General features: G+C 47.1%; 2 protein-coding genes across 8 annotated transcripts in view; one reads left to right on the plus strand and one right to left on the minus strand.

Annotated features, from left to right (window-relative positions):
* Window positions 1-4,873, plus strand: part of MNT (MAX network transcriptional repressor) — a 44,101-nt gene extending 39,228 nt beyond the window's left edge. The window contains exon 6 of the mRNA XM_069874231.1: window positions 745-4,873. Within this exon, the coding sequence (XP_069730332.1) occupies window positions 745-1,460 (716 nt within the window). The 3' untranslated portion in view covers window positions 1,461-4,873. The remainder of the gene's footprint in view (window positions 1-744) is intronic.
* Window positions 4,874-10,222: 5,349 nt separating this feature from the next.
* Window positions 10,223-22,871, minus strand: part of SGSM2 (small G protein signaling modulator 2) — a 55,768-nt gene continuing 43,119 nt past the window's right edge. For 2 of the 7 annotated variants that reach the window (XM_069873763.1, XM_069873768.1), the window contains 8 exons: window positions 19,413-19,595; window positions 17,937-18,341; window positions 17,160-17,284; window positions 16,207-16,289; window positions 15,620-15,729; window positions 14,363-14,459; window positions 13,574-13,741; window positions 11,562-12,919 (listed from right to left, as the gene is read on the minus strand). In XM_069873763.1, the coding sequence (XP_069729864.1) occupies window positions 12,831-12,919; window positions 13,574-13,741; window positions 14,363-14,459; window positions 15,620-15,729; window positions 16,207-16,289; window positions 17,160-17,284; window positions 17,937-18,341; window positions 19,413-19,595 (1,260 nt within the window). In that variant the 3' untranslated portion in view covers window positions 11,562-12,830. Of the gene's footprint in view, window positions 12,920-13,573; window positions 13,742-14,362; window positions 14,460-15,619; window positions 15,730-16,206; window positions 16,290-17,159; window positions 17,285-17,936; window positions 18,342-19,412; window positions 19,596-22,871 lie in introns of all 7 variants that reach the window. The other 5 variants (XM_069873764.1, XM_069873765.1, XM_069873762.1 and 2 more) reach the window with 5 other exon arrangements.

The raw sequence follows: 22,871 nt of genomic DNA on the forward strand, positions 1-22,871 counted from the left end.
GTCAGCCGTTCATCTCTCCCACTGGCCTCTGCTGAAAGAGATTGCTTCAAGCTGCTATTGACCACAGAGCGTGCACGAGGGAAGTGTCTTTCCTTGCTTTCCTGCTGCTTCTGTATCTTCTGAGATTTTTAATCTCTGCCATATGGCTGGCTTTAGAGCAGGCAGTGCAAGGTACTCTGCTTGTCTTCCTGATCTGCACAGGGTCAGCATGTTCCCGCATTGCTTCATTAATTTGTGGACTGAATAAGAGTCCATTTTCCAGAACCAGAAGAGGATCTTGCTGCCATGTTTCTTCATGGCTGTTTCCTTCCTGCTCTGGAAGCAGAAAGGGTGGTACCAATCAATGGAACAACTGGACAGGAAAGGAAGCCCTGTTCCTCTTCCCAGAAGGAGCCCTCTTCAGCCTAGACAGAGTTCAGCCCAGGTGCTCTCCGTCTGCCTCTGCATTGCTTTCCTTGCCTGCCACAAAGCGAGATCTCAGCCTGTTGTGAGCATCCCTCTCTAGCTGGGGCTTTGAGGGAGTCTCGCCTGCCTGGCGCCAGGTCCTTGGCCCACAAGGAGGGAGGAGAGGGCTGTGCCGTGCTGTGCTGTGCCAAGCCGTGCCATGCCATCTGCCTGTAGCTCAGTGACTCCTCCTGCTGTTGTCTCTTCTGCCTGTGCTGCCTTTTAGGGAGGCTCGTGCCTAGTCCAGTTCGTGCTCTGCTTTCTTTTTTTATGGGAGTTTCTTCCTTTCGTTTTTTCCAGAGGGAGAAGACAACATGGATGAAGACATGGAAGATGACAGGCCAGTGAACTCGTTACCAAAACTAACCCAGCGCCAGCACCCAGAGCTGCTGAAAGCCGTCCCTTCAAACGCCGCTTCCCACCACCCGGCAGTGCTGCCTCAGCACCTCTCCATCCAGCAGAAGCAAACTCCAGCCCACACGCAGCCTCCCATCCAGACGCAAGCACTGGTCCAGCCGCAGGCGATCGTCCCTGCACAGACTCACATCGTGGCGGCTTCAACCGTGCAATCGACTGTTATTGCCCACACCGCCACTACCCACGCTTCGGTCATTCAGACTGTCAACCACGTCATTCAGGGTCCACAGACCAAGCACATTGCTCACATTGCACCTTCCACCTCCAGCCCTGTGCAACTTACCACTGCTGCTCAGCCCATCGGCCACATCACTGTGCACCCAGCCACCATCAACCACATGGCCCACCTGGGCCAGCAGCTGCCCATCTACCCTCAGCCCGTGGCCGTCAGCCAGCCCGTGGTGAGCCATATCGCTCACACCATCTCGCACCAGCAAGTGAATGGAACCACAAACCTTGGCCAGCAAGCAGTGATGGCCAAGCCTGCTGTAGGAACCCAAGTTGTCCATCACCCGCAGTTAGTCGGGCAAACGGTCCTAAATCCCGTGACTATGGTAACCATGCCATCATTCCCAGTGAGCACACTGAAGCTGGCCTAGAGGGGATCGTCCGACGGCGAGGTCTTTGGGAACCTTTCCTAAACTCCATACATTCCAACCACGTCCGACTCTGCGGGAGGGAAGTGCAGAAAATGCCGAGTGGCGGGGAGCCGGGCTGGGCTGTCCTCAGCCGCCCAGTAACCAACCTGCCTCTGGCAGCGAGAGATGGGGCCTCTCTGCACTTGAATTTTGCTAACACAAGCAAACTTCAAAGACAGTTGTTCATGGTGATTTTTTTTCCTTTTATGTGTAATCAGTGAAATATGGATATGATGTTCTTAAGACTTTAATTTTCCCCTTTTATGTGTTGCTTCTTTGTAGAATAAAAATTGCTGATCTCTTTATTGAGACATTGCGTAGAATGGGAAAAAAAAATCATAGAAGTCTATATTTATATATATGTGTGTATGTGTGTGTATATATATGTATATACATATATATATAAATATAACATTTGAAGAAGGCCTTTTGAAAGGTTGATTATTTTGCAGGATTATTAGACAAAATTCATTTTTGGAGGAAGAAGACAGAGTGTCCTCTCTAAACAAGAAACTTTAAGATAGATGGTTTGGTGGACCAGGGTACGTATACAGTGACAGACAAAAAAAAAAAGGTTAAACCATGTTAAAGGTATTTCCCATCGATATATTACATTTCAAAAAAACCATCTAAAATCACTGTGACTTGTTACGGCATTTTAAGGAAATTCTCTGTCCTGTCTAATAAAAGGAAAAAGAATACACAACTGGACTTCATTTGTTGCAGTTTTATAAATTACTTGATTTTTATAGCTATGTCAAAAGAATAATGTTTTTTATTATTTTAATAGTTGACAATGTTTTGTTTGGATGGTGTTTTGGGAGGGTTGTTTTTTTGGTTTTGGCTTGGTTTTGCTGATGCAATAATTGAGTTTGCAGATCTCTGTGCATGGCACTCTGCCTTCCAGGATTCCCCTGCCAGTCCCAAGCCCCTAGGTTTCTGGGGTTCATTTTTGTTTCAGAGAGGCAGATATTTTGTGCTGACAACTTGCAATGTATTTATCTAGCCTGATAGAGCAGGACCTGGGACAACAAGACCAACAGAAATTAAGTAGATTTGCTGCATGGATTACTTTTCTTTGTTCCTGAACTGACCGTGTTTTGGTGTGGGAGTCAATGGATTAGAAAAGGGATAAATGTGCATGTGGTATCTTCCAAAGTGCAAGCAATTTTGACATCTCTTTTTCCTTTGAGGGGGGAAAAAAAACTCTAGTCTTGTGTAGGATGATGGTGTGGTCTGGAAGATCAGCATGTATGGCTTGTGTCTTACAGACGGCAGTGAGACGTGCACCAAAGAACAGCCCCTGATCCAAAGTGACCCTTTTGTTCCATCTGTGCTGCTGGTTAGGTCAGATTTTGCTGAAGTCATGGGCAAACTCCCCTGGAGTCACAAGAGGAGGGATGTTGTTTGGCTCTGGGGGTACTTGCCTGGTTAGGACATGCTTCACTGCTGACTGAATGTTCTGATCCTTGCACCGTTTTGTTTGTAGCGCTACTCTTTGTGTTCTCTCTTCTGTCTTCCTCTCCTTTTAAATACAAATGCTCTGCAGTCCTTAAGTCAGGCAAGATTCCAGCTGTAGCCAGCAGATATTTTCCTTGGGGCAGGATGGGATGGTCCCTGCTAGCACCCGGCCAGTGATACCTGTGTGGAGGAGGAGGTGAGGTGGGGCTCTGCGCTGGCTGGCCGCGTCTACTTTGGGGTCGAAATCTTCCACGGGAAAACACGATCCACACTGCCCAAAGCGTCTGTTGACTCCAGCAGGACTTTTGCCTGGTTGTGGATTGCTGTTTTCATTAAGAAAACTCGCCACTTCCATACCGTTCATGCTGTGGTTGAAACTGTGCTGGAGGCAGGAGTAATTCCTGCAAATAGAGATTAAGGGTGATTGTGCCTTCTGAGCAGAGGTGACTGAGAATTGTGTTAAATCTGTTTATAAAGCCCTGGGTTGCTCAATAGTTAAGAGGGTTTTTTTCTATTTTCCTTGCATCCTTGAGCCTAGGAAGATGTTGCTGGTGTTGCTAGCACAGTTTCTACAGCAGAATGGACAAATCTTTAGGGATTCCTTATCCTTCAACCACATTTAAAGAGATTGTTCTCACTTCTAGTGCACCATGGGGTGGGAAGGGACAGAATCACTAGGGCTTTGCTGTCTCCTCGTACATGCGGGTGCTTTCTCAAGGACATTGTGCTTTGTGTGCCAATGATTCAGAGATCAGCGTTAGAGATCAGGACAGTTGTTCCTCAGTCTTGAAAACTGAGACTTTGCAATAGGGTCATCTCCCTTCTTGGGAGGAACCACATGGCTTTGCCTTCTGTAGCTGCGTGAGGAAGTGTGTTTCTGCCTTTCTTTACTGTTCCAACTCACAAAGTAACAAAATTGAGGCAGGGAGCCTGATTTCCAGTCAAGAGTGGCTGAGCTTCCTGAAGGAGAAAAAGCCCAGATTGGAAAGCAGGGGTCGGCACGCGAGCGTTGGCCAAGAGCCCCTCTGTCCCTGCTCCCTGACGTCATTCCTTGCGTGTGCTGCGGTGATGGGTCTTTGGGAATGGTCTGCATGGGTTGGTCCTGCTCTTCTTATGTGCAGTTTTGCATGATGGCTTTTTTCTCCCTTAAAAACTGCTCCCACCTTAACCTTGATGGCTTCTTACCCAGTAGAGATGCTGGGGTAGCTGGCAGTGACCCAGGCATACCCCTGTCTGTGTTTTCCATGGTAAAAAGTGCAGGGGATGGAGAGAAGATTTCCCGTTTTGTTCGATACAGGCAAATGAGCTTTCTTGTGGATTATTTAATGGCCTTTCCTGTACGAACAGGCGATGCTGCTGACCTCATCTTCTCCCTTATGGTTTAAAGGTAACGGTGTTGCTACCCTGCTCCTGTGTAAGCCCCATATCTCTGCCAGTTCTCTCTCCGTTGGAGTTCTGCAGTGCTGTTATGTCCCCTCCCCTTCATCCGTGTTGAACTACCCTTGAGGAGTGGTTTGTCCCTCTTGGCCAGCCCGTAAGCTGGTCCAGGCATCCCAGGTCTCATCTGCCTTCTCCACAGCTTCCGGAAATGTTTCTTTGGGGTTTTTCTGTTTGTTTTTTTTTTCAAGTCAGCAAACTTCTTTCTGTTCTGTGGCGAAAAGAGCAGAGCACAGCCCTTCTTCCCTCATGGTTGTCATTCCTGCTCAGAAACTTCAGATTTTCACTAATGCTCTTAGAAATCATGTTCAGTACTGTATAACAAGGGGCACTTTAGAAATGTCTCTCTTCCTCTGATATATGTGTTTTCCCTATGGAGAAAGCTATATATAAATATATATATGTACACTTTGGGATTCAGAAGATCGAATTTGTCCCAAAAAAAAAAAATCAATAAATATGAAGTTTACAAGAAATCTCTTCTGTTGTTGAATAATATTAGTTATTGGTAACCATACCACAGAAAAGAAAAAACCAAACAGACAGTAAATGGGTTTTCTATGTAGTAGTTTGGGAAGATTTTTCTGTCCTGTCAAACCCATCTCAGAGCCCGTACGTTAGTGGAGCTGCTTCCACTGAGGGCAGGCTCTGTGCCATTGTGCTTCCTGACCTCCCAGCCTGCGTGCTCCCCACTGCTCAGGACACGCTACCAACAGCAAAAACATGCTCAAAAGCGTGATCTGGGCTTTAAACTTCAGCCCATGCAATCTCGTGTTTGAAACAAACAGCAGGTGGGTGTCAGCAAAGCCTCAGACAGGTATAGTTACATGGGAAAATGCTCTCTTGCCTGTGCTGGGAGTTTTGCTCCTCTGAGCCGCGGGGCAGAGATGGATTGGGGACCGAGGATCTCCCCTGCCTTGTCTCAGGTCGCTTTCTGCTCTTGCCTGCCAAGTAAGTGCAGACAAGGAGGAATAAACCCAAACTGCTACTTCAAAATTATCCCGAAAAGGCGATCTTATCAGCTGACACTTGAGATAGATAGGGGAATGTATTCCTGACCTCACCAATAAACATTAGCAAGAACCCTTTAGTTTAGCTTAGGAAGGGAAGCAACCCGGCCGAAGATGCTTGGATGGGCAGCGGGAGTTGGACACGAGGGGGATGTGAGACTGTGCTGGGTCTGGTGACGGCACCAGAGCTGGTCCCACTCGGACCGGCATTCGCAGTGATCCTGGCTGGAGCCGCTGCTGGCCTTGGCTCATCCTCTCATTGCTCAGGGTTTCTAAAACTGATCAAATCAAAGCAAATTGAGATGGAGAGAGAGAGGGAAGTGTTTAAAAAAGACAGACAAATTACCGAAAGGAATTATAGCTCTTTTTACCTGTTATCAAGTGGCCAAGCAGTGGGAATTTTTGAACTCCCAATGCATAAGGTGTGTTTTAAAGCCCTGCTTAGGGTTACGCTCCCATCCTAGTCCATGGTTGAGAATTGTCTTGGCTGCTAAAACCTTGGTGTTATTCAGGTTCAGCGCTGCCACTGCTCTGGGGGCTCTGTGACTCGTTCCCCAACCTGGTGCTGCCCAGGCTCGTGAGCAGCTCCCCGTGGGGCTCCTGCTGTTGGCACCTCCTGCTCGGCTGTGGTGACGGCAGCTGCATCGGCAAGTCTTGACTCACACCTCTCTTGGGCAACCCCCAGACTGACCTCTGGAAAGGCTGAGAATAGACTTGAAAATGCCAATCCCTGCTGCTGCCGAGCAGGGCGCGGGGTGTGCATCACCTGCAGCCCAGCTCCCAAAGCTGAGATTGTCACATGCACTGCATCATTCTTTTTATTTGAGGCTGCGCCCAACCCTTCAAAGGCTCCAGCTTTCCCTTCAAACAAGACTGTTTCTCTGCAAGCATTTGACGTGCAGAGCGAGAGGGGTGGATGTGTAGCACCTGCCAGTGCAGGGGGCAGCGCTGCTTCAACCAGACCTGGTGTTAAACAGTCTCAGTGGGTTTGAGAGCCAGTTTTTGACCAAAACCATTTAATGTGTGATTTTCTTCTGTGAAGATGAGCTGCAGAGAAGGAGTCGCATGCTTTGTCTGTGATTTGCATTCGGGAATGGTGCACCCTGGAGCGAGTTGAGCAGTGAGGGGTTTGCCTGGGAAGGAGATGATAACCTGGGGAGGAGCAGGGGCTGCGCTTCCCTGGCCCATGAGGTGGGTGAGCAGCTCGCTTTGCTCACACCTGGGCTGTTCACGTCCCTGCAAACCAGAAGAAGCAGAGGGGAGCAGGACGGCGGCCAGCAACCCACCCCTCACACCTGGGGAAGCTGAACTGCTGCCTTGGGCCTTTTTCTCTGCACTGGGATGTGTCTGTGTGTCTGTCTGTGCTGGATTTGGATACTGGGTGTTGAAGGCAAGGAGGGCTCAGCTTGGCAGCCCAGCAGGATTTTTTTTGTTGGCCAGAGGTGATGTCCCATCTGCAAGGCCCTCCACTCTTTTAAAACAGTACACAATTTAGCTGGATGGGGAATGCACCACAACCAATTGGCATTCAGTGTTATTACCGTGCAGGGCCAAACACTGCTGCCTGCTGGTGCTGGACTACTTGTCTCTTTTTTTGTTGTTGTTCTTTTAATTAAAAGTGGCCTTCTATAATAAAAGAAACAAAAAAAAATAAATAACGTAAATGCCTTTGAGTGGTTTAGGTGGAGTTGAGCCTATTGCTGCTAGTGTCTGTATTGGTGTGATTGTCCCTCTGCACGCCTGTTGGTGTAAGTATAGGCATTCGATGCAAGACTTTATTGTGTCTCCGGTTTTTTGTACGTAGCCTGTGTCTCTTTTGGACTGGTTTGCATCCTGAGTGAATTCTTTGCATTTAATCAAACAAAAAAAAATCAAATAAAAGGTGTGAAACTTATTGCAGGTTGGGTGGGGATGAAGGGTGTTTGGAGACCTCCCGCTGCACCTGGGGTGGGAGGGTCAGGGAGGAGACGTCATTTACCTGGTGTGACGATGCTGTCGATGCTTGTTCGGCCCCTTTGCTGTCTGTGATGTGTGTGACGGCGGCTCCGCAAAGGGGACGCGCTCTCTATCAGGGGAGTCGGCAGGCAGCCCCGCTCCGTTTTCCGCATGTGCTTAGGCTGAATTAGACACGTGGCTGCACTGGGCTGGGAGCTGCTTGCCTTAGCAGGGAGGGGGGCGGCTGCTGAGCACCTCGCAGGAGAGACGACTCTTGGGCTTTGCATCAGGTTTTTCTCTCAAGTGAGCATTTGTTCATTTCAATTTTATTTAATTCTAAAAGATAATTGAATGAGGAAAGGAAAACTGTCATACTTATGGCCTGGTTTTCACCCCATGTTATCATTTTGAATGGATTAAAATGGATCATAACACTTTTTAGATCGTTTTCTTCCTTAGTCACGTAGTGGTTGTTAAGAATAGATGTTTCGCGTTAAGGAAAGTGGGTGGTGAGTGGGGTCAGTCACAGCATCTTCCTCTTATATAGAGCTTAAAAATAATAATGCATAGAGCACACGGGCACGGGCACAGCATGGGATGGGCACAGCCTCGGCAAACATCGCGTCTGGCTGGTTCCACGTGGTGTGTTCAGGCTGGCGCTGCTTCCATGCGGAGCTGCCGCACTGTGCACTGAACACAAAGGCCCCGCTCTCATTTGGCTCTGCTGCCCTGCACCAGGAGCCGGGATCCTTCCCAGAGTGTCCTCCACCAGGAGCTGGGATCCTTCCCAACCCTAGGATGCCGTTTGGCTCCCCTGGAGGGTCTTCACGGCTGCGGATGAGGCCCACTGACCCGCACCCTTTCTTTGTGCTGTGAAAGATGAATTGGAGTGTGAGGGAGCCCTGGTCGCAAGACACGGAGTCCTCCTCGGCTCGCTGGGGATGGAGGCTCATCCGTGTCGCTGCCTCCAGGGAGATACCCCAGGCTCCCATCCCCTCTCTGTGCTGGGTGGGAAGCCCTTGCCGACCCCCACAGGGCTGTGCACCTCCAGATGGGAAATCCTGGTACGAATGCCTTATGGATTTGCCTTAAGAGTCTGATCCAAAAGCATTTTTCTTCACAGAATGAGAGGTATTAATTGAATCCACGCGATTCATTTGCATCTGGTCGTGCAGCAGCCCAGGCATCGCAGGGCGAGGCGCTCTGCTGGGAGCGGGGCCCTCCCGCCCCTGCTTCCCCAGGTCCCCCGTCTCCGTCGCTGCCTCCAACCACCCTTCCAGCCAAAAGCTTTCACCGTTATCCTCGCTGCTCTCTTTGTGTTCGGAATGTTTCACCGGAGATGCTGATTGTAAGCGCAGCAGCGCTGGGCACTGAGTCAGAGCCCGGAGCCTCCCGCGCGCGTCACAGGACACCCGTGTGCTCCCAGCCCGGGCAAACGCCGGCTCTGTTTACCGTGAGGACGTGCCACTGTGTTACCAATTATTGAAATACTATTCAAAAACCTAGACTGTAAAGATTTTTATGTGTTTGGATACATCTGCTATGTGAAAAAAAACAAACCAACTACTTTTGTACATATTGTATTTTTACTATTCAGCTGTACTATACTGGCTCTTCATGCTCCAGAAGTTAGGTATCCAACATGAATAATATCCGTGTAATACGCACTTACTTGCCTGAAATAAATATAAAACTGAAATAAACATGCACTGAAATCTGAAACAGGATTCTGCATTTTCCTCCCTCTGCTTTGCATGCTGATATTCCACTTCTATTTGTAATTTTCCAGGTGTAAGAGCAACACCTTCTCTCCACGCGTGGCCACAGGTCTGGATTCTCTCCCAGACCAAGCCCAGAGCTCCTCCCACACGTGTCCAGATCAGGCAGTGCCACGCTGGGGAAAAGCAAACGCTCTTTCCAGCCTCCAGGATTTGTGAAAACTTGGAAAACAGAGCCCTGTAACCAACCCTTCTCTCCACTCAGTCAAGACTGGGGCTGAGCCCATCGCAGCCCCAGCCACGCTGCAGGCCCCGCGAGGTGGCCGGGGGCTCCTCTGTGCAGCGGGGAGCTGGCACCACAGGGCACGGCTGCGCTGTCCCAGCCACCTCAGCAGCTGGAACCACCGCTGGGCACCCGTCCTGCAGCGGGAGTGCCCAGGAGAGGGGTTTCAGGGGACCAGGAGCTGGAAGCGGAGCCTGGAGAACCCTTCACCTGACCCAGGTTTCAATGCTCTCTCCCACAGATGACAAAGCTGGAGCCTTGGATTTTCCTGGTGTCCCTGTCTCCGTGTCCCTGCCTCCCGTGGGTGGATAAGGAGCCTGGTAAGCAGAGCGTGGGCGAGCCGGGCTGGTGTGGCAGCTTTGGCAGGAGCTGGGGGGTGCAGGTTTGAGATTGCAGGATGAAACTTTATTTTTGAGCGGTTGTCACAGGACTGCAATCTGCTCCCACTCCTTCCAGGGCTGAACTGACACCAGGCTGGGGCTCCTAGGAGTGCACTGCCTGTAACTCAGATTTACACTTAGAGGCACCTCAGGGACTTCGGCAGTCCAGTTGGTGATGACCTACTTAAAAAAACCCACTTGGTAGCCAGTCAATGCATGCTCGTCATAGAAATGTTGATTACGTATCACACTCACTTCCCAGACAGCCCTGTCCTTGGGACTCCTTGTTCTGTCTCTGAAATTACCTTGAGGGGAGAGAAATCGCTTCCAAAGAGCTCCACGCAGTGCCTTGACGATAAGTATTTATTCATCTGTTACATTTAAACATAAATAATTGAGCAATAAAGAGAACAGTCTGCTCCCAACAAAAATAAATAAGTCAGTACACAATATTCATAAAATACAATGAGACAGAACGTGGTAACAAGTACAGTGAAGGTTGCAGAAGTTTGTTTTTTCTTAAGAGTCGTATAGAACATTCCCAAAATAGCAAAGAAAAATAGTGCAGTTTTAGTTTTTACATCACTTCCTTGGGCTCTGTGAGTTGAAGGAGTTTCTTGCTCCTGTCGTTTTTAAAAGCCCTATTCCACTTTTCCAGTGAACAGGCAGACATGAACTGAGACGGTCAAGACCTTTCAGCAGCCGGACGCACAGCTGGAAGCAGGGATGCCTGCAGGACCCCTCCTTGGCTCCTGATCAGTGGAGCTGATCCTCCCCGTCCCCTCTGCGCCTCCCGCTGCTGCTGTGGCAGCGTGTGATGTGCAGCAAGGGGCTTCCCTTCCCAGCCGCCTCCGCAGCGCCTTTCTCAGCACTGAGTGGGCTCATCTGTTCTCGCTTCTGTTTCGTGACCGGGAGGCTGATGAGCCCAAGGGAACAACATCCTCATCCCTGAAGGCATCTGGCTGCACCCGTGATGGGGGGACGTTTGGTTTGGGTTTCTCTTTACCCTCCCCTCAAATTCTGAGAGACCAGTTCAAGGGAGGGTTTAGCTATTGAGCTGAGAAGCGTTTTTTTGTGTGTGTTTTTTCCTTTCTCAGACTATTATTTACCATTTTTAGTTTACTGCAATCATAAAGATCAAAGCACAGATGGTCTTTCTAGAACCAATTCTACATTTTTCTTGTACAAGTGATGCTCAAGCTAATGAGGACCCAGGGCAACACTCACCTCATGCAAAGAGCAGGAGCACCCACTGCTTGGGTAATAACACCAGTTACTAAAGCAAACAGCTTCCATTGGCATTGTAACCTTTAAACAGAATAAAGTTATTCCCTTTATCCTTTTTTTGCTAAAATATGACTTTAAAAGCTCACATGGGCTGATCTAATGCATGTAAACTTCTCTGAGCATCCTGAGCCGGTTGAAGACGTCCTTGCTCCCTGCAGGGTGTTGGATTAGGTGACCTTACAGGTCCCTTCCAACCCAAATGATTCCGTGATTCAATGAAAAGCATAAGAATTGTTTTTCTCTACAAGCTTCAGTGGACCAAGGGCTCTTTGCTCTGAAAGATAAAAAACACCCCCAAAAAGCAGAAACAAAAAAATTCAGACTCAAAGTTATCATCCTAATTGTAAAGGCTGGAATACTTTGGAATACTTAAAGTGCTTAAACTTAAGTCCCGAGGTTTTCCTGGAACACAAGTCAGGAGGATCCATGAAATCTGTGGCTACCCCTGTTGGCACAACCCTGCTCCCTCCCTCTTGCTGACACAGAGATACACATTCACGTGGGAACACCACACACCCTGGGAAAGCAGGGAGAGCGTGCGGGATCATTTTATACGATGAGGTGAAGCGCTAAGACAGCAACAGCCCTGCCTGCAGCCCCGAGGCCCAGCTGACCGCCAGTCACCCCCTGCTCTCTAGGCAGGATGGAGCAAAACATCTGCTGGTGCTGCAAGCATGAAGCTAGGTAGGGAAAAGAAGCAGTAGAGAACTTTCATGGGGCATGGATGGCTCTGCAAACCAGCACGGTGCTGCAGCAACATGGATCAGATCCCGTGCAAGAATTCCAGCTGCTTCATCTGGCAAGTGCCGATGTCTACTCGAGCAGACAAGTGCCTGGTTTGTGGCTGCCGGATCCCAAGGAAACTCCTCCTGGAAAGCTCTGCAGAGTGGGAGGAGGAGGCTGGTAGAGCACAGTGAGTAATCTGGAGGAGGCGAGGCCCCTGCTGCGTCTGCTCTGTGATGTGGGACCTGAACTTCATGGCACCCTGCACAGACGCAGAGCGCGTGGGAGCTGCCACCGCGAGCAAGGAGCCTGTTTGTGTGCTAAACTGGGGTGAACTCCGCTAGGCAGATCGTGTCAGCTGGGAATAGCTGCAGCATAAGTTTGCAAAGTGAAACCAAGGCGTGTCTGTGGCAGGTGTGGGCTGTGAAGACTCAGCAGCATGAGCTCATCAGCAAGGGCTGAGCTGATGGTTTTAACTGATGCTGCCAGATCTTTACTGCTCATACTAACCGTGTTATTTTGTTAAAGGCCATTCTGCCAGCTGGTAACCGTATTTACTTCAATCGCTGCTAAATATTCTGCTAATACAGATCCAAATGTTTTAGCAACAGGAGCTCATATGTATTCTCTTCCATGTTCAAGGCCACGAATGTGCTCCTCCAAGGACCCAATTCAGTGCTTGCAACACTTGAGTGAGTGCTGGATCCGGCCTTGGCTCCATGGAAGGTTCTGGCAGAGCACACAACGTGCATCCAGGCTTTAAAGGTGCAGTAAGTCAAAATATAAATGTTCTAGTATGTCAAATTCCCCCGCTTTTAAGATCTCAAATATATAGATAGACGGTCTTCTAGAGAGGGGAAGAAAGAGAATGCAAAAAGATTTTGTCTAGAAATACAAAGTGAGTGTAACAAGGACTATCAAACACAAACCTGATCTGGAGAAGGAAAAGTTCTGTTTTTAAAAGTCTGTTACAAATCTCTCTGATATTTATTACATTACATGGAAGATGCAATTAAAACACTGTTTTGAAGTTACAGTGCAAGAAATACTCCATCCAATAGCTCACAGCGAGGCCCACAATGCCAGTCTGGTCATTATCACTTATTTTCAATCAGCGTCTGCACTTTGTAGACAAGGTCTCTTGCTATCCTCAGAATTTCCTCGGCATTATGATGCTCTGCCATTTCTAAAAGACACAGACAAACATTCTTAACCATCAGTAGCAGGAACTTTTCTGCCCTAGCACTGATGTTAATGGAGCATTAGCATTAATTAATTAGCGTACTAGTAGCTGCAATCCAAAAGCATCGCAGGTTTGTAGAATTAAAGACAGAATAAGTGGATGAATCCCTTAGTGCTGCAGGTCCTGGCACCAAGATCTAATCCTTCTGGTGTCAGTTCTCTTGCTTCAGAAATCCCAGTGCCCTGCGATCCCAGACCAGGAATGGGAGGTCTGTACGCACATACACCTGTGAACAGCCCTCCGGGGATCTCTAAAACGTAAAGCTCAACTCAGCTTGATCACAAGAAGCCTCTCCAGCAGGGACTGTTGCTGGAATGTCTGGGAAGCAAGTGATAAATACAGTTAAGAGGGGCTTCACGTACATGGAGCAATGCCCTTAGTGCACACACCGGCATCTGCACTCCATTCCTATCAAATAATACATTGGAATGGAGTTACATAAAGGGATAAAAGATTGAGAGCTTCACAGGACCTAGGGTTTGTCATGACAGCAAGAACAACACCACAACCACAGAGCATCTGTCTAAGTAAGGAAGAAGGAGCAAACTCTCATTACTTGCTTTTTATCACAGTGGTTCTCTTAAAGAAGTCTCTTACCATTAAAAAACTTGATGATATCGGTGAAGTCCATGTTGTTATCACGGATAATCTCTCGATAAACTTCCACAAGTGCTAAGGCAATGAAAAGGACAAAATGTTCTGAAGAGATGTGCTTTGCTGCCCAAATAACTTCCCACACTGTAAATACATCCTCGTACAACAATTCTGAATGGGAATAAACATTACAAGAGCATCTGATTATTCAAATTGACCATTTGCCCCTCTCTAACTAACGTCTTGCAGGCCTTATGCAGACAGGGCCTCTCCTCCAGCCAACTCCTATCGCTTATTTGTGCGTGTATGGCGACTAAATTGGGTTTAGAGACAAACTAAGAAAGAATGTAGGTGCAGTGCAGTGGTGCAGATTCAGCCCCAGGAGGACACCTAACCTAACCTAACCTGCCATAACCATGGGATAATAGCACAGGTAGGCCCATCTGTGCTAGGTGGGGTTACACAAGAGGCTGCAAATCTGAATGCACATCCAGGGCCTCCCGCTTAGCTTTGCAGGGAACCTATCAGAGCAAAAGTGCTGCTGTTTTTAATTGGCAACAATTAATTGTATAGCAGATGTGTAAGCTAGGTCTATACATCCTGCAATTCAGATACTCATGGAAGATTTGTCTTATTTGACATAATTCCAGTGCTAGTTCATCTCTGAGAGCTGCGTTAGCCTTCCTAGCTACAAACTCCTGCGAGCCTAGCTGCTACTCGCCATCCAGTCAGACCGAAACACAGAGCTATTCAGTTTTGCACAACTAAGCTACAGGCATAGAAGATTATTACCTCTTTTGAAGTCGAGCAGGAACCAGCGATAGCAGAAGTAAAAGTGAGTGTAATCTCCATTCTGATGCATCAATTCAAAAAGCTCCGAGTCTAGAATCTAAAATAAAAAACAAGATCAGCTGTCAGTCTGAAAGTAGCCACGATCAAAGGTGTTGGAGGCTGGTTTGGAGTCCCATGTCACTGGGTACAGCCACACAGAGTGTCTGCAAACTGCCTGTGGTGCAGGAGCACTGACACAAACTGCTGAGGGGAAGAGCGAGTGCTGTGCAGGTGCAAGGTGACAACAGTCTTCGCTGTGAACTTAAAGATTTAAAGATTCCACCAAGTTTCTGCAAGTGGCAGATTTTCGTCTTCTCATCCAACTCTGCACTCAGATTGTAACCCAGGAGCTGGGGTGCAAAGCCTGAAATCCATTTACAGGGTGAAAAGAAGGAAGAGCCGCTTTTTCATCACAAGTTGGTAATTCTGATGAGCAGTGTCACAGCTCCACCCTGCAACATCTTAAGCTCTCTGGAACTGAACAACTACTCACCAAGTGTCTGAATGATGTCTTAAATGTATAGGTGCATCCAGAGTCATCCCTCATCGATGTCATCCTAAGGGCTGCTGGATAAGCAGAGTGGCAGCCTCTGAGTCTTGCTGCTCCACAGAAACTGCAGCCGTGTGTTCGTGTGCTGCCTGCATTCACCGTGCTGGCCATTATCTTTCTTGACTGACCTCTATTTTTGTTACTTTTTAATATGTCACCTATCAAACCGAATAATGGCTTATCCTTATGCTAATAAGTTCCTGGTGCTTTCTGGAGTGGAATGTCTAGGCCTGAAATCTGTCCAAAGAACAGCGTTCCACAAGCATCCTGTGCGAACACAAATACAGCCATAGTCTATTTAAACCTGTCAGAAATTAAGTTTGTGCCACAAATACCAGTCTTTTCTCTTCCAAAAAGAAATTAAGTGGATCTTACTGCTATTTCTGGTTGACGTCAGCTGGACTGAGCCATAAATGGGAGTCCTTACACTGTGAGGCTGGTGTACAGGAAGCAGAAATCTGGGGGCTTTATTTGTCAGGTTAAGATGAACTGCTATAACACATACTCTAAACTTGGACAGCAAATGCTGTCACCTGAGAAACAGAACGTCAGTTTGGGGCAGCGTAAAACAATTCTTATCCTCCCCAGACCTTCACTAAGGTATCAGGCTGGTTCTGAGCCTCCGCCACAACCTCACCTTCTTCCAAATAAGATTAAAAGACACTCACTTGGATTAAGGACCGCATGTTGGCAAAGTGCACGTCCATAGCACCTCCATTGGGGAAGTTCTGGCTCATCCTCTTCATCAGGTGGCTGAAGCAGCTGTAAGCCAGCTGATCTGCAGATAGAATGGAGAATGCTCAGTAGTGCTAACTGTGCGACTTCCTCGATCCCAAATAATGTACTGCAGGACAAAGGGAAACAGGGTTTTCCCCCGTGCTGTTCCCTAACCCCATCACCAGTATTTTGATGAAAGAGAAGACAGCACCTGATTCTGGACCATTTTTACTAGATTCGTTTCAAAAGAACCCAGCTTACAGTTGAGTTTTCAGCTTCAGCAACTGCAGGAATGCAGCTGCTTTGAAAATTTAGTAGAATTTTATCTCAAAGTCAGTGAATAAAGAAGGAATCTCCAAGATACTGGTGGCAGCCATTTCAACCACAGCCACGTGTAGAGAAAATACATATCGAGAGCTGCAGGTTTTATTTTCCTGGTGAGCTGGCCCTGATTAATGCATACAACTTCTGAACGAATATGTCTAAAGAAAGACCTCCCTAAAGATACCAACGTGTTCCAAAAGAAAACCCTTCCTACCATTGTCAAGTATAACCATCAAAGGAGCCAGGAGGTCACACATGCCTTGAACATAACCAACTTCTAGGTGCTCCCAAACATAACTGCAGAAAGAACACACAAGAGATAATAGGATTAAAAATCCTCTTGCTGCATCAAAAATGTGTCTTACACCTAAAATACAGCTCCTTTTGAAAGTGTCTAAGTGTTTTGTTCTAGAGTGCTGTAAAGCCAGAAGCCCAAAGGACTAAAAGTCCAGCCTGCCAACACACTGGTAGAAAATGACCACTATTTCTGCTGGGTTTTTTTAAGGTAATTCCTAAAGGCTCTATAAACAATCCACAAGGAGGACAGAGCAGCCTGTCAGACAGGAATATCTCATGTAATATCATCATTCTATGGTCTCTTGTAGTATGACTCTTGCTGGAGGCTCTTCATGTGTTGTGAAAGGGTAAAACTATGTGATCGAATCCACTGCCAACCTACCAGATGAATTAACTAATATTGAACTTTTCCTGTTCCTCAAAAGTGAAATATTGGATCACAGTCCGTTTTGATTGTGTGAGATCAAATCCTAAGCAGCTGTGGAATGTGTCTCAGAACTTTTCGACACCACATTCCATATTCATAGCCCTGTGGTGTTTTCTGCTTGGATAGAAAGGACCAAACCTTACACACACGGCTTACGTGTCAGTAATCTGTGAAGGAACAGCTAACAGCAAACTTTGAGAACAGTTCAAGGTGACTGACAGGAACTGTCTCTTAAGGAAGAAAGAGAATCTTCTCAAACCTGCATTCCGAACTTGGACCACCTATCCTACCCACGCTCTCTAACCTATCATCTTACCTGCTCCTCCTTCTTGTAAGCTTTTTAAGTTCATTAGTGAGAATTTTTATACAGACAATCATTTTAATATTATTATAGTTTATGGGTTATGACAGAAACGTGAAAAGCAGTTGTTTTACTGGATTACCTGCACATGACATTTCGGAGTTTCTCCAGGTTATCAGCAGTAAAATACCAGTAATTCCGATCACATCTCTGGACGTCTTTGTCAATTCTGTGCAAATTTAAGGCAACAGTGTCCAATAACTCTATCTAGAAAAGAAATGTTTTAGTCAGATCTGCTGAGTTTAGAGCATTCTCAGGACTTGGTGCAGATTCACTCTGAGAATCAACAAACCAGAAATAGTACAAATATGCTTTGGGTACACGAGAGCATCAAAACACTCAGTTACTGTTAAAAATCCCAGGTTCCATACCTCTCCTATTTCCAAAGGGTTATTTCTAGATGAACAACTTCAGCAGAGAGAAAGAGGGGCAAAACCTCAACTCCTAATCTGTTGACAGCAGCACTAATAGAGATGGTGAAGTCCTGAATCTAGAGTTAGGTTGTGGTTCAGTTCGATTACATGTGGCTTGAATTAAATGAAGCTGAAACCTTACGAGTGGTATGTTGTCCACACCCCCATACCTCTCCTGGCTCTTGGCAACCTTTAGCTGCTAGAACTGTACCACATTCTTTTCCTTGCCCTTCCACGCAAAATAAGACCCAGTTTTTTCCTGCTGCCTTATTTCAAATCTAGCTCAAAATCCAGCTGAAAAGATTTGAATGCAAAATTCTCCATTACTGTCCCACCACCTGTAGTTCTAATTTGGGACTGTGTCTCATTAAGTCTCTGAAAAAGTTCAAGTCTTTGCTAGAAAAGCAATGCTGTGCAGAGCTAATGATACTTAGGTTGTGACCTACTGTGTAGGATGCAGCGCAGACAGAAGCAACATCCATCAAATAATCCACCTGGGAACACAGCTGCTCTTCTGATACAGAATCCTGAGACTGCAGCACAACTGCCTTGGCTTTCTGCAGACGTGGTATGTCTGGATCAGTCCTTTCCAAGTCAGTGCCAGCTTCTTCTTCAGCTCCATCTTCAAAGGAGACGCTCTGCCCGTCATCAATACTGGACAGGATGCCTGAGGCCACAGAGTAGTTCCTGGAGGATGGCAGCCCAGAGTCTGGGGAGTCAAACTCTACAGACTGTCGCTCGACGGCAGCGACCGCGGCTGGCGTGTCAGCAGACACCACGGTGAAGGTCGGGTCGTCCTGCCCTTTTGAGTCCCGCTCTGCCGAGTCTGTTTCATCTACAGATATAAAGACCTAGGGGTGGGCACGGAAGAGAAGATTCGGATAAAGCAGGGGAAAACAGACAAGCCAGAAACATTCATGTAGCAAACAAACCTCCAACCATGAGAAAGAAATGAATCAGTGAACATGATTACTTATTAACAGAGCTTTCCTGTGCACAAATAGTTGAGAGCTCTTCAGTCAGTCTTCATACTGAAACTGGAAGTCTAAAAATAACACCAGGGTATGGATTTCATGCCTGTCATCTGCGATGATGTCTCCTCCTTTAATAATTTTCAATTATAAATACCTTGGAAAGCAGTGAAGCTCCCTACCAGAAGCACCAACACTAAAACCATCTGGTCATTGTAATGTATCTTTGAAGACCAATGTACCTTGGGCCTCCAACAATCCAATTCAGCTACCACTATTGAAGTCAAGACTGGCCTTCAAATTCTTTTCACCATGCAACCACTTAAGCTCTTCTCTTGCCAAAAAGCTTTTTGTTCAACTATTTCAAGTTCTCTTCTCTCTCGCTGTACTGAAATCAGGTAGCAGACTAAGGTCTGCAATAGTAATGGATGCCCAGGGACACTGCTGGCACACACGTGCCATCTCTCCTTTCCAGCAATGTGAAAAGAAATTCTTTTCTTGATTATTCAAGTTACAGAGGAGCTGATTCAGTCTGCCTTTCTTCTGCTTAGCACCTTCCCTTAGACTGACAAAGATCCCCTCTCCCAAAATAAAATCACACCCAACCCGTGTATCAGGGACACAACAGGATAAAAAATGTGCTCCGATAGTAGCAATCTTTTGCTCTACACTGGATTTGAATAAAGGATCTACAAGTAAAAGATCTAGAAAGGTATTCACCTACTTCTTCAGTAGGTGAACCTTAAAGCCCTGTAGGCACGTCCTGTTTAACAACAGCTGTAGATTACCCAAAATACAAACCTGCTCTTATCTCTATTCTAAGGCGCTACAGCTTCAAATTCCATACTGGATTCAAAGAGCTCCAGAGCAGTGGAGCTGTGCTACCCTAAGTCTCTGCTGCCCTGAGCTGCACCTCTGCAAATGCCAGCTGAGTGAGAAGAGAGTACCTACATCGTTGCTGATGGTAGAGTCCCTGTGAATCAGTCGCTGGACGTGGCTGTCGATGCTGCTGCCCGAGGAGAACTTTGCCAGCGTGGCCGAATGTGATTCTTTCTCTCGCTGCTTTACAATGACCTCGCAGGCTTTCCACTCAGCCATCACCTTCTGATACCGGAGAGCGATGTCTTCATCCACCTGCAGACAGACAGATCCTGAAATGGTGGTCCCTCCTTGAAAGACAGTGCTAAAAATGAGTGGAAGCCAGGAGGAGGAGGTCTAAAGTAAATGTGCTGTCTCCAACTGAATGCCTGAAGGATCCTGAAGCCCTCTTGCTGTAGCGCACACCACCGTGACTGGAAAACACAGTGTCTGGAGAAGTAAGATTTTGTGTATTTACATCAGGGAATAAATTATCATTGTAGATGCCAAAAAAGATTCATATAAGCATGTGTATACATTGTCAAAAGCACTTCAACACTGCTCATGAAGGAACAAAAGATGTCACTGGCTTTCGTGTGAAACCTCACACAGAATCCAGATGCAATCTGATGGAGCAATTGTTGCTTATAATCAGGGTATTCCTGATTTCATTACACCTCCTTCCCAACTCCTTCTCGGTTCCGACTCTGACATAGCCCTTGCAATGAATTCCAGGTCACAGGATAACAGACATCAGTCTGGATGGAGTCAGATGCTGGAAAAGACTCCTGAACAGTCAAAATCCCAGCTCACACAGCCCGGTCTCGTGGCTGCACTGCGCATGGCCAGACCAACCGCTCCAGTTCCCATAGCAATAAAACAGATTTTTGCCACTGCTGGCTTCCCCTGTTGAAAGACAGACACAGAACCCCGCCTTGAGCTATTATGGGACACACTAATTTTACTACTCTGTCACTTGTCAAGAGCTGAAGAGGAACCGCAACTGTGAGTTGGCTTCGGGCTCTGGACTCTGCTGTCTGGAGTTGCTACCAGAGCGTTCATGCTAAGAGCTGCAGGCTGTTTGTCTATTGAGGTAGCTGTGGAGTCATCAATCATGAAGTACAACAGTTAGTGGAAGGCTGGAGGAGATCCATGTTTGGGAGTGCCCCAACTACTGATGGATGACTGCAAAAATATCATCTGAAGGCAAAGATAATAAATCACCTGCGATGACTCCCGTTAAGGACACGGCAAGTGTCCTGTACTTGCTAATGTTCTGACTGTTTCCGTCTCATTCATTTAATAGTCTCTTGCATTCAATGGTGAGCTTTAAACTCCAACAGCCCTGTTCTTCGAAGAGTTATTACTGTTATTTACTACTGGTGTTGAGTTGCTCATTAGAATTCCAGATACGGTTTGAAGCACCCCGGGTTAGTAAGGTACAAACTCAGGGGGGAAAAAATCCCTTATGGCAGCTTGCATTCTGCAGATCGGATTTTTTATACTTTGCAACATATCTTTATGAATTTACTGTAATTCCTATTGAACAAATGGACTCAAATATTTCTCTCTTCTTGCCAAATCTCCTATGTTTTAGCTGTATACATGTGTGCGCCCTTTAGAGCTGGGGCTAGGATCCATGAGTTGTGGCTCCACATCTCCCACTCTAAATATCTGGGTCCGTTTTTCAGTTCCAGACCTCCCTTCTATTTCTACACATGGATCATAAATCTGATGGTTCATATACCTGTGGAGAACAGAGACAGCAACGTGCAATCTATGCAAGAAATATCCAATAGCCTATATTTCTTGAAAATTTTGGTTAAAAATAAATCAGAATATTGAACAGAGCACCAAATCACAGAATCATAGAATCACCAGGTTGGAAAAGACCCATCAGATCATCGAGTCCAACCATAAATGCAAATGTATAAATTCACACTGCACTGGGAAGTGTAGCAATTTAGCCACTTTGCTGCTGAAGCTCTGTACCAAATTCAGAGCAGTGTGTGGAAGGGCTGGCCCTCCCTTTTTCACTGAGACAATAGGAGTTACGGAAGCAGTCCACGTGGCACTCTAGATCTGGCTGAAGATCTGGGTTTGCCCCTCTCCTGAGGCACTTTGCTTGGCCTTCAGGGCACAGGGCAACCAGCAGGACTTGCTGCCCTTGGTGGCTTCTGAGATCCTTTGTCTTCAGATGCTGATGTTGTGGGAGGGCAGGAATTCGCCTCAGCAGCACTCAGTGCAACATTCTTGATGTGGACAGTATAGCCGGGTTAGACGTTACAGAAAGTTCTAATCATAAATATCTACAAAGATGGTTGGATTCAGGGTGAAGAATCTGGATTGTGACCCAGTGTGAACAGTTAATGGGTATATTTGTCCTTTCCTGTTCAGAACCGGATTATAAAGATAAGTGTGAGGAAAACCATGTTAAATTGCTGTAGCAATTTCAGTAAGAACAACACTGCCTATGAATCATAGAATCACAGAATAGTTTGGGTTGGAAGGGACCTTAAAGATCACCTAGTTCCAACCCCGCTGTGATGGGCAGGGACATCTCCCACTGGATCAGGCTGCCCAAGCCCCATCCAACCTGGCCTTGCACACCTCCAGGGATGGGGCAGCCACAGCTTCCCTGGGCAACCTGGGTGAAAAAATTCTTCCTAATGTCTAGTCTAAATCTGCCCCTCTCCAGTTCATGCCCAAGCCCACTGTCTGCAAGAAAGCTAATTTTTACATGGCAAGGCTCTAGGTCAGGCTGCCCTTCTGATCTGCAGGTGCTCACGGAGATATAACTATCCCTTGAGATATAAAATGACTGGGAATTAGCAAATACCAAACATTTTGATATATGAACCACTCCTTATCCATTTAATCGAGAACGAGATCAGCTACTGCACAAGTACCACCTCCCTGGCAATAACAGAAAGAGAAAAGCAGATTAATGTGTTAATTATATTCCAGGCCAAACCTCATTACTGTCAGGCAGTTCAGCAAACATTTGGGCAGTTCTTAATTTCAGTTCAAAGCAACATTTTACCAACAGACAAATGCAACCCCTGCCCACGGGGCTGAGCCCCATGGCTTTGCAAGAGGGACTGTCCCTTTCCTCTGCAGTCCGGGAGGAAGCCTCGTGGCAGGAGGCTCTTGCTCTGCACACAGATGAGCTCTGCAGCTGCACAGGGAGCCGAACCTGAATGCCGCAGGTACATTGGCTCTGTACTGCGATAAGGATGCCACACAGCACTCTCACCAGCAGCTCCACTGGGGCTGGTGAGGGCTGGTGTAGCCTGGCAGACACGTATGAAAGCGAACAGGCTGAGAGAGCTGGGGGTGTTTAGCCTGGAGAAGAGGAGGCCAAGGGGAGACCTCATTGCTCTCCACAACTCCCTGAAAGGAGGTTGTGGAGAGGAAGGAGCTGGGCTCTTCTTCCAAGTGACAGGGGACAGGACGAGAGGGAATGGCCTCAAGCTCCACCAGGGGAGGTTTAGGCTGGACATTAGGAAAAAATTCTTCACAGAAAGGGTCATTGGGCACTTGCAGAGGCTG

Source organism: Phaenicophaeus curvirostris, chromosome 21, assembly GCF_032191515.1.
Source record: "Phaenicophaeus curvirostris isolate KB17595 chromosome 21, BPBGC_Pcur_1.0, whole genome shotgun sequence".
Classification (NCBI taxonomy): domain Eukaryota; kingdom Metazoa; phylum Chordata; class Aves; order Cuculiformes; family Cuculidae; genus Phaenicophaeus; species Phaenicophaeus curvirostris.